Source organism: Myiozetetes cayanensis, unplaced genomic scaffold (assembly GCF_022539395.1).
Source record: "Myiozetetes cayanensis isolate MyiCay16 unplaced genomic scaffold, myiCay2020 scf16, whole genome shotgun sequence".
Classification (NCBI taxonomy): Eukaryota; Metazoa; Chordata; class Aves; order Passeriformes; family Tyrannidae; genus Myiozetetes; species Myiozetetes cayanensis.
The window spans coordinates 10,912,638-10,923,360 of record NW_026087270.1 but is presented as its reverse complement, the minus strand read 5'-3'; the positions used below and the strand labels follow the sequence as shown (position 1 = coordinate 10,923,360).

Here is a 10,723-nt window from a genome sequence, read left to right as displayed (position 1 = left end):
ATGGGGGGCCAGGAAAAAGGGAGGGGTGTAAAATGGGAAGAGACTGTGCAGTGGGGAGGGAACTGTGTGATGGGGAGGCTTGAAATGGGGAAAGGGTGTGCAAAGGGAAGGCAGTGTGCAATAGGGAGTCGTGCAATGGGGAGCTGTGGAATGGGAAGGGAGCTGTGTGATGGAGAGGTGTGAAATGGGAAGGGAGTGTTCAATTGGGAGTCCTGCAAGAGCTGTGCAATGGAGTGGGAGCCCTGTGATGGGGAGGAAACGGGGAGGGAGGTCTGTGATGGGCAAGTGTGTGATGGGGAGGGGGCCATGCCACAGGGAGGGAGCTGTGCAATGCTGAGCCATGCAGTGGGGAGAGGGCTGTGCACTGTGAGGCCATGAAATGGGGACACTTGAAATGGAGAGGGAGCTGTGCAATGGGGAGACATGACACGAGGAGCTGTGCAGTGGGGAGGAAAGGGGGAGGGAGCAGTGTGATGGGGAAGCGTGAACAGGGAGGGAGTGTGCAATGGGGAGATGTGGAACAGGGAGGGAGTGTGCAATGGGGAGGGAGCTGTGCAACAGCCGTGCAAAGGGGAGCTGTGAAATGGGGAGGGAGCTGAGTGATGGGGAGTTGTGCAACAAGGAGGGAGCTGTGCACTGGAGAGGCATGAAATGGGGAAGAAATGGGGGGGATCTCTGTGATGGGGCAGCGTGCAACAGGGAGGGAACTGTGCCACAGCCATGCAGTGGGGAGGGAGCTCTGCAGTGGGGAGTCATGCGATGGAGAAGGAATGTGCCATGGGGAGGAAGCTGTGGGATGGAGAGACATGAAATGGGAGGGAGCTGTGGAACACATCCTGTGGGGAGCTGTGCATCGGGAGCTGTGTGACAGCCGGGCAGTGGGGCCCTGTGCAGTGGAGATGGTGCTGCACAACAGGTAAGGGCTGTGCCACTGGGAGATGGAGAGATGTGCAACAGGGAGCTGGGTAAGAGGGGAGATGTGCAACGAGGAGGGAGCTGTGCAATGGAGATTTGTGCTGTGGGGCGCTGTGAGATGGGGTGCTGTGCAGTGGCGCTCCTTGCGATGGGGCTCTGGGAGCACAGCCGGAACGGGCCCATTGGCTGCACCCTCCACCAGGCCTGGGCTCTGCCCTAGGCCAGGCTTTGCACAAAGCTGGACTCTGCCCTGGGCCGGGCTCGTGGCCCTGTTTCCGCTCCCACCCCGCTGTGCCTCACGGGCTGTGGCCGCCGGCCCCAGTGGAAACACACCTGGGGACGTGGGTGGGGGTCACCCCGGCCGTGCCGCTTCACGGAGCACCGCGCACACCCGGAAAAACACGGCTCCACCGGGGAACAGGGCTGGCAGGGGACATACCGTGTGCCACCCGGCAACCTCTGAGGATCCCTGGGATGTTCATGCATCCCCATGGGGTCTGGGTGTACCTAGAATGTCTGTGTGTCCCCGGGATGTCTGTGCGTCCCCGGGATGTCCATGTGTCCATTGGATGTCTGTGTGTCCCACCAGTGTCTGTGTGGCTCTAAGATGTCTGTGCACCCCAGGGACGTCTCTCCGCACCATGGAGGTCCCATGAGTCCAGGCGATTCCTCATCCGTGCCGAAATCCCAAAGTCCCGCAGACTGGGCACATGGCCCCAGCACCACCAGGCAGAGCTGCCGCTCCATGATACCACGAACACCCGCCATGATATCAGAGGACATCATGAAGACGCTCCAGGTTGCTGCAGTGACCGTCGGCTCCGCGGCGCCCCCAGCCCCGCCTCCCGGGGGCGGTTTGGGGCCAAATCCCCGTAAATCAGGTGCGGGTCGGCGCGGTGGCGGAACGTTCGTGCGCGGAACGTTCGGACCGTGGTGCCGTGTTCCCCCCGAGCCGTCCGCGCACGGAGCGGTCCCCCGGCGGCAGGTGAGGCCGCGGGAGGCGGCGGGGCCGGGGCGGTCCCGGGGGGATCCCGAGGTGGCCCCACAGCCGGGCCCGCTGCCCTCGGCGCGGGGCCCTGGGTCCAGCGCGCCGTCCCTGCGGGACCCGCCGGCTGCGGGGCCTGCGGCGGGGCCGCGGCGCGCCCGGTCCGTGCCCGCGGTCCCTCGGGAATCGCGGGGCGAGGGGTTTTCCTGCTGCTTCTGCTCTGGGGCGCGCCGTGAGTAGGGTGAGGGCAGAGAGCTGGAGGGGGGGGATCCGATCTGGGATAGGAAAAGAATAAGGGCCCTCCTTCCCTGTGAGGGCGGTGAGGCCCTGGCACAGGTTATTCCATAGGTGCCCCATTCCTGGAAGTGTTCAAGGCCAGGTTGGGCGGGGCTTGGAGCAGCCTGGGATAGTGGAAGGTGTCCCTGCCCATGGCAGGGAGTGGGACTGAGTGGGCTGTAAGGTCCCTTTCAACACAAACCTTTCTAGGATTAAGTATTTATCTATTTTTTGTGTCGTGAGAAGGGGAAAATAATGAGCATCTCAGTCATTATTTGATACTTTTCTCAAGTCTCTTTCTCTAAGTTTTATTATTTTCCAAGAGTAAAGTATTTTTTTAATCTCGTCTGTTGCAGAAAAAGCCAAGGAGTTGCTTTGTATTTATGCCTATAAATGAGGAAAGGATGGAATCCTGCAGGTTGGACTTGCAGTGATAGTTATGTCACCAAGCCACAAAAAGAGCTGGAACGATGGTTATTTCCTATTATAACTCAGTTTGGAATAGCTCAGAGTAATTCTGTGGATCATTTTACTTCAGGGAATAAAACTTATGCCCTTTATGTTCAGAAGGTGCAGAGGGGATTGGCACAGAATGGACAGGGATGGGTCTGCACTGGGTCAGCTTCCAGTTTGCACTGGTTTGGTTGTGCTTGGAGCTGGTGGGAGCCCCTGGCTGCTTTCAATTCCTCAGTCATAGGAGGATGGGGTTGGACCCTTCCCTTTCTTGGGAGGGGGCAGACCCTCCCTTCTTGGATCTTCCCTTCCAGGCAGGTTTGAACCTTCTCTTCCAAAGCAGCAGAGCCCCATATCTGCGCCGCCACGATCTTCCCATGGGCCCTGGTAACAAACTTTGGTTCCAGGTGTGCTGTGCCAGAGTTTGTAGTCCCAGTTATCCCTGAGGAATGGGAGGGGAAAGAAAACCGCCCGTGGATTTACTTCCCCCTCAGTGTCTGTAAGTCTGCACACACAGACAAGCCCAGTTCTCTGAAGTCCATAATGCCTAGGCTGGCTGAAGGTGCTGCTGTTTATGGCACCATTCAGTTTAGACTCATGGGAGTGGGATAATGGGATTTTTTTGGAAGGAGCTGTTGTGAAGGAGCAGCAAACACCTGCTCTGGAGCCACATAGGGAACAGGGAGAATGCTGAGAGCAGGATCCTGGGAAAACACTGCTTCCAGTTAAGGTCTCGGGTTCGGTTCAAGTTACAAAATGTGTTGGCTCTTTATCTTTCGGTCTCTGCAGAGCAATGGAAAGATGTCACACCGGTTTGGTCGTGACCTGCTTTGTTTTTTTCCATCCTGGTGGCAAATGTCAGGGGTTCACACAGTCACCCCACTCTGAGTTGGAAGCCTCTCTGACCCCCCCAGATGTTTCCGCAGTAAATCACAAGCTTCTTTTGCAGAAGCAGAAATTGAGGTCGATATGCAAAAGAAAATATGAGCAGAGACGGTGTCTAGGTGGAGAAACGCTCCCAAGGTGGAGGGGAGAGACCGCGGGGTCACGGAAAAACAAACACTTGTGCTGGGTAAAGCCCTGCTCAGCAATTCCCTGGGGAGCTACCAGCCTGGATCCCTTTTATTTCAGCTCCTCCCCACAGTGAGGAGCTGAGCTGGGAGGCTGTTTTAGCCGAGCTGCTCCACTAATAGGCATTTATCAAAAAAATTGTAGGAAATCAAGTTGTGATTGCTGGTGCCAAGGAAGTGTCACGGACACTCTCAGAGAGTGAGGACTTGTCATCCTTTGGCTGTTTCCTCTTGTCATGGAATCTCTCTGGGGATGTTTTGGTGGTAATTGGATTCTGTGCAGTAAATCCCTCTCTCTCCTGCCACAGCCCTGTTCTGTCTTCTCTGCTCCCCATTGCTGAGGGCTCTATGGAGAGGGTGCTGCTTCCTGCTGAGCTCCCAGCCAGAGCTCCAGGCTGTGAAGAGGGGGTCAGGATTCTTCATGGAACCATGAAATGGTTTGAGTTGGAAGGGACTGAGGGGATACCTCAGAAAAATATTAGGAAAAAATTTGCCCTGTGAGAGTGTTGAGGCCCTGTTACAGGTTGCCCAGAGAAGCTGTGGCCGCCCCATCCCTGGGAGTGTTCAAAGCCAGGCTGGATGGGGTTTGGAGCAACCTGGTGTAGTGGAAGGTGTCCTTGCCCATGGCAGGGGGTGGGACTGGATGAGCTTTAAGATCCCTCCCAACCCATTCCATGATTCTATGAAAACTAGGTCATAATTTAAGTTAGCTGGTTTTTAGGGATGTGGAGGCTGCACAGGGAAGGGTCTCAGCCTCCCGTTCCATCCAGGCACTGCCCAGTGTGCCGGGGATATGACAGCCTGAAGCGGGGACATCAATAATACAGTGGATGTTATTCAAATGAAGGCTGCCACTTCTTCTTGGTGGGAATAACCCCCTGGGTAATCTCTGCACGTACTTATCTGCTCCTGTAATTGCTTTCTGCAGAATCACTCCAAAACAAGTGGTGCTGGCGGGATGCTGCTCTCCCTACTCTTCCCTCGGCTGAGCCAGCCCCTCCGGAGCCTTGTCCGGGACCTGTCTTGCTCCAGATGGGGGTGGAAGAGGGCTGGCTGTCCCCACAGGGGTCTGCAAACAACCTGGGCCACCTGCAGCAGTGACATCACACCTGTTTTCACCAGGGCTTTGGCTTTTGGTGACAAAATCGCCATCGTTGACCAAAATGGGGAGCACACATACAGGGACCTGCTCAGCCAGAGCCTGCATTTATCCCAGGAGATCTGTAGAGTTCTGGAGTGCTCCAGCAGGGACTTGAAGGAAGAAAGGATCTCATTTTTGTGTCCCAATGATGCCTCGTACGTGGTGGCCCAGTGGGCCTCGTGGATGAGCGGGGGCATAGCAGTGCCCCTGTACAGGAAACACCCCGTGCCGGAGCTGGAGTACGTGATCCAGGATTCCCAGAGCTCTCTGGTCATTGCAGCCGAGGAATACGTGGGGAAAATAGCCCCTAGTGCCAAGAAACTGGGAATCCCAATGCTGCCGCTTCCCAAGTCCCGTAGCGATGGATCCACAGGCCATGCAGCTGTGGAAGAGGGTCCCTTGACAACCTGCTCCTCGTGGAAAGACAGAGGAGCCATGATCATCTACACCAGCGGGACAACGGGGCGGCCCAAGGGTGTCCTCAGCACCCATGAGAATGTGCAGGCTGTGGTGAGTGCTGTTCTCCCTCCAGAGTCTTGGATTTTGGAGGTGGTTTGGGGTTGCAAACACACCTTCCCACTACCAAATTCCTGCAGGGAGCTGTGAGGCTGTAACTCAGAAATCCTCAGCACTTGGAAGGTGAACACCCAGAAGTGTTTGAGGCTCTAACCCTTGGCCTGGTGGTGTTGCTGCAGCTGCACCCCAGGGCAGGTGGACTCTCCTCCCTACTTTCCTGGAAAGCAGAAGGATGAGACCTGTGGTAAAAAACCTGATTTCTTTGCAGTTTGCTTCTCTACACTGTGATTAGGGAAGAATCTTTTCTCCTGACTGGAATATATCTTAGCCCAGTGCTGTGTGAAGCCTGTGCATTATTCAGCTCTGTATCCCCAAGGCAAAAAATCCATTAGCTCTCAGAGCCAAAAGGAATTAAAAGTTTGAATGAGCCTGCTGACTACATCACCACTTGGTTATCAGTGCCTGCAACTGCTAGACTCCTGCCATTAGGGAAAAAGGGCAGGGAATACAGTAGGCCTTAGGGATACCTCTGGGAGCTGACGTTTTTCTGGGCGCTCGGATACCATGGTGTTGGGAGTGGAATGAAAGCCTTGATGGATAGAGCCAGGGCTTGGCTATATTGGGCAAAGAATCTGTTCCCTTACAAATATGCTGATCATTTGGGGCTGGCCTGAGCAGTTCCCATCCTTTGTGCTGTCGTCCAGAAAGCCTAAAAGCTGCTCCCTGCCCTGTGGAAGAGGATTGTGAGGGACACGACCAAATTCCGCTGTTCAAATGCTTTTTTATTTTTAGGTGGCTGTAAATAAGTTTTCCAGTTGCCAGCACTGGGCTCTGAAGGGCATTGGTCACCCAGAAACCTGATAATTATCCCTTCAGATAATTATCCCTTCAGAGCAGAGTTTTCTGGAAGCTTGTTACGTCAACATTTTTTACTAGTATGAAACCTACTTTCTGTTTATCAGTGGTTTTCTGCTCCTACTGTTTATCCCTTGCAGGTGCTAAAAGCCTGGTGTCATCAGTGTCCAAACAGTCAAGAGAATTCTGGGAAAATTAGTTTTTTTATTACTATTGCTGCTAAGTCTGCATGTGTAGCAGCAGGCTGATATTTTTGTAGGCCCTGCTTAAAATCACTGTTGACTATTTCTCAGCAACAAGGAAGGGCTTTGCTGATGATATAAAGATGCAAAAGGCGTTCCTTTTCTGTTCTGCTGTTGTGGTGGGAATTTTGCTCGTGCTGATCCTAAAGGAAAGATTCTGTGCCCAGGCAGGTCTGTGATTCCTGCCACTGGCTGTGCCCAGGGATTTGGGGTTTGGATACCTTGGGAGAATCCTTCCTCCTGCCCTAATGCTGTGTTGTTTGTTTTGTTCTGCAGACCACAGGGCTGGTTGAAAAATGGGAGTGGAAGAAGGAGGATGTCATTCTGCACGTGCTGCCTTTGCATCATGTCCACGGGGTGATCAATAAGCTCCTGTGTCCTCTGTGGGTGGGAGCGACGTGCATCATGTTCCCGGAATTCAGCGCACAGATGGTGAGCCTGGAGGGATTGAGCCTTGCCTTTGAAATTCAGCAGCAGGACCCCATGCATTGTAATTAGAGCAACTCTGGAAATAAGTTCTTTAAGAATTCCAGGCTCTTTAGCCACTGGCTGTGTGTGGTTCACAACGCTCAGTCCGGGGTAAATGCTATTCCAGAGGCTGCAGCTTGTTTAAACGTGACGTACTTAACACTGCTCCTCCTTGTGGGGCTGGGGGTCTCTGACTGCTGGTAGGCCCTTCCACGGACACTAACTCTGGGTGCAAATTCTCTTGGTGGGCTCTTAATTTTTTTAGTGACAGGAAGGGTGGAAATGCTGGATTTTTCTCTTGGATACCGCTTGTAACTGTGCTGCTTGTTGGCTATTTTGATACCTTGCATTTCACAGAATCACAGAATCATTCAGGCTGGAAAAAATCTCCAAGATCAAGTCCAACCTGTGACTGATCACCACCTTGTCAGCTAGACCAGAACACTGAATGCCATGTCCAGTTGTTTCTTGAACACCTACAGGGATGGTGATTCCCTGGGCAGCCCCCCTTCCAATCTTATATCCCTAGTATTTTATATGAGATTAAATGATGAAACACAGCCTTCAGAGTTTCTTGCAGTAAGAGTAATACTGGTTCTCCTCACTTGCATGAAAGCACTGCTCTTCCTCTCTGGAGAAACAAGTGTTAACAGAGCTGTGGTTTGGACTCGGGGATATGAGAGAGAGTTTGCAAATCCAGACCTTCTTGCAGCTTTTAGGAAAGGTGGCAGGAGGGAAACCTTATCTGAATGATGCATTTATAATGTTGTTTTTGTAGCTGAGCCAGGAAACACCAGTCCCAGCGTTCTGCTTCTCCTTTGTTCTGTGCAGCAGTGGAAGGTAAATGATGTAAAGAGAAGAAGAAAAGGGACTAGAAACAGGGCAAGCAGCAGGAAGGTGGAACAGGTTCTACAGTTCCCAGCTCCTGGGGTCCAGCACCATTCATCCACATCTCCCAGTGTTGTGGGTGGTGTCTGCAGTGTCACTGTTAAGGGATAACTGGGTTTTCAGGTGCTGCTGCCTTCTTGTAGCAGAAGGGAAATGTGTGATGTCACTGCAGAATTCCCTGGGAAAGTGAAAGGAGCCTGTCAAGCCTGTGCTGTGTAACTAAACAGACTGCTTTACCTGTTTGTGTTTGTCCATATCCTTGTCACACTGGAAGGACAAAGTGCACAGTTGTGGGATACACCTGGAAGCCTCTGGCAGTGCTGCTACCAGGGGAGGGTAAGCTCTGGCTCCAATCTGAGTGATGGCAGGACCAGGGGACTTCTTCAGTGCTTATTTCTGCTTCTCAGAGAAGCAACCACAGAAAATGGGCACTTACTTTCTTATGTTAAGATGGCTTTGATGCCTAAACACAGATCCTTTGGGGTGGAATAGCTCCAGAATCCCAGAGGGGCAGCTCTGCACTTGAATTTTGAGACTAAATTGGTAGGATGCTGCAGTAGAAGGTGGCAGGAAGGTCCCTTGGCAGCTGTAACCAGTGCTCTTTCCTCTATGGTCGCTGCCAAATTGTCCTCCCCTGACCTGAGGGTGTGACCCCAAAAGCTCGGGGTGCAGCACGAGTGTGCTGTAGCAGGGAGTGTGGCCAGTGCTGGGAGGCAGAGCCGGTGCCGGGATCCTGGAAGCAGAGCCTCTGGAGGGCGCGTTGCTCCACGTCCTGTGCCACCGGTGATTGATGGTCCCTTGTCCCCTGGTGTTTTTCTCTGCTCTCTCCCGACATCTGCAAATCAATGAGCTGACATTGAGGGATGGGTTCAGGATGGGGGAGCGGGACACCCCTCCTGCCTTCCCTGATCCAAGCTCTCCCCAGACGTGTCCAAGGGCATGCGGGGACAGCGCCGGAGGCGGCTGCTTGACCCTGGAGCTTGAACTTGGGCAGGGAGGTCGGAGTGCTGTTCTGGGGCCTCTCAGGTGCACTGGGGCTCTGAAGGACGTCATTTGCTGTTCTATTTTTTGTATTCTCTTTATTTTTCCGAGGGCCTCCCCTGGGAGCTGCAAGTGGTTTGATCGACACTACAAAGCGAGCACAGGAGGGTAAATAAGGCTTTCTTGTGGAGTTTAATGCAAGCTGCCTTTCAGTTCCACTCTATTTTCACCAGCTGTTTACAAAATGCCCTTTGCTACTGAAATCAGCTTTCAGCAAAGCAGCAGTGGAGGATTTTGCCAAAGGAGCCCAAGTTTTGCCGTGTGCTTTTTTTCCTTCACTGCACCTTGAGAAAGCAGCCAATTATAGTGTGATATAAAGAAACTCGACTGGCAGCTAAAACACTTGACAGGCTGATCAAAACAAGGCGAGGAACTTACTCTCAACCTGCTGCAGACATATTTAGCCTTGAGTGATACTGGCAAAGGTTCAAGAGAAACCGCAGCAGCACACCCGATGTGTGTTTGGTTTCTAATCACTAACACTTCATTATACAAAATAAATACTTTATTATTACAGTGTTTATTAAATTACATAATTTGCGGCATGCCTTATAGTCGTGGATACAGATGGCAGTCTGGGTTTGGTGGTGGGAATAATGCTCTTTTTTTTTCTTTTTCTTTTTTTTTTTTTTCCCCTGAGAAGACAGTTCCAGCCCCAGACCAAGGCTTGCTTGTCATTCCCTGTGGTGCAGTGTTAGGAGGTGGCAGCTTTCAGACCTTTCCATCTGTTTTTGGAAGCTGGCCAAGAAAAGGTTAAAAATCAGGACTGTGGAGTAGCCCCAGTGTCCTGACCAACATCCTCTCTCTCACTAAACCAGCATCTGATGTCTGTGGCTGCACACAAGCTACTGCTGAGGCCAGGAGGACTCGTTAAATTGTACTGAGGTGCCTCAAGCGTGAAAGTTGCTGCATAAAATCAGATTCTTTTTATTAAATGAGGACATCCATTACTCTGCACCAGCTACTGTACATGTTATAATTCACTTTATAGCACCATCTGTTAAGATTGTCTTGCTTAAGCTTTTCCCAGCATCTTTTTATTGCAAGTTATTAAAAAATATGGCTGCATCTATTAATCATTTATTAATAAAGGGTTTATAAATGGACCCTTAGTTTCCAGAATTAGTCGACTTGTACGTGACATGCAAAGTCCTCTAGTGCTTGTACTCCTTGGGATGGAGTATCTTCACAGGGAGCCCTTCTCTGCCTGGGGGCTGTGGGAGCAGCATCCACTGTGCCTGTCTGTGCTTCTGGGCTCGGGAATGGCAGGGATGGTTGAGAGGGAGAGTTTTCAGCACTGCTGTGGGCATGGAGCAGGCAGGAGAACATCAGTGAGCCTGGCAGTGTGTTCCTCCCAGCAGCTGTGTGGGGCACAGCTGGCTGTGATATAATTATTTTAGTGTTTTTCAAGGGTGAGAACTGGGAGGGCAGAAACCTCCTCTGGAGCCAGAGCAAGCTGCAGCCTCAGCATCCCTACGTGATCCTCCCACCATAACCTGCTTTCAAGCTGAGTTTACTTCTCCAGCTGTGCTGTTCCTGTTTGCATTCCTCAGCTGCTGTTGACCCTATCCCAGGTGCCAGTTTTTTTCTTGTGCAGGAGGAGACATTTAAAAGATGGTATTTTTGTGCAGTCTGGTGGCCAGAGAGAAGAGATTAATGCCTCCATTAAGGGAGGACTGCAAGGTGAGCCTTCTCCTACTGGGCAGCAGAGAAAGCCTGTGACCGAGTGCTTTTTGGAGGCCTCTGGGTTTGCACTGAGCACTCACTAGAGCATCCATTCCCAGGGGCTCCCTCCTTCCAGCTCTCTCCCTGCAGCAGTTCAGGCTGCTGAGGCTGAGCACACCCTGTGTGGTGATGGTAGCTCCATGGAAAT

The 10,723-nt window shown here is 52.4% G+C and overlaps 1 protein-coding gene across 2 annotated transcripts in view; it reads left to right on the top strand.

The window, feature by feature from the left end:
* Positions 1-2,041: 2,041 nt before the first annotated feature.
* The window catches only part of ACSF3 (acyl-CoA synthetase family member 3), a 57,221-nt gene continuing 48,539 nt past the window's right edge, over positions 2,042-10,723 (top strand). The window contains exons 1-3 of one of the 2 annotated variants that reach the window (XM_050311254.1): positions 2,042-2,061; positions 4,628-5,350; positions 6,730-6,885. In XM_050311254.1, the coding sequence (XP_050167211.1) occupies positions 4,658-5,350; positions 6,730-6,885 (849 nt within the window). In that variant the 5' untranslated portion in view covers positions 2,042-2,061; positions 4,628-4,657. The remainder of the gene's footprint in view (positions 2,062-4,627; positions 5,351-6,729; positions 6,886-10,723) is intronic. The other variant, XM_050311255.1, reaches the window with a different exon arrangement.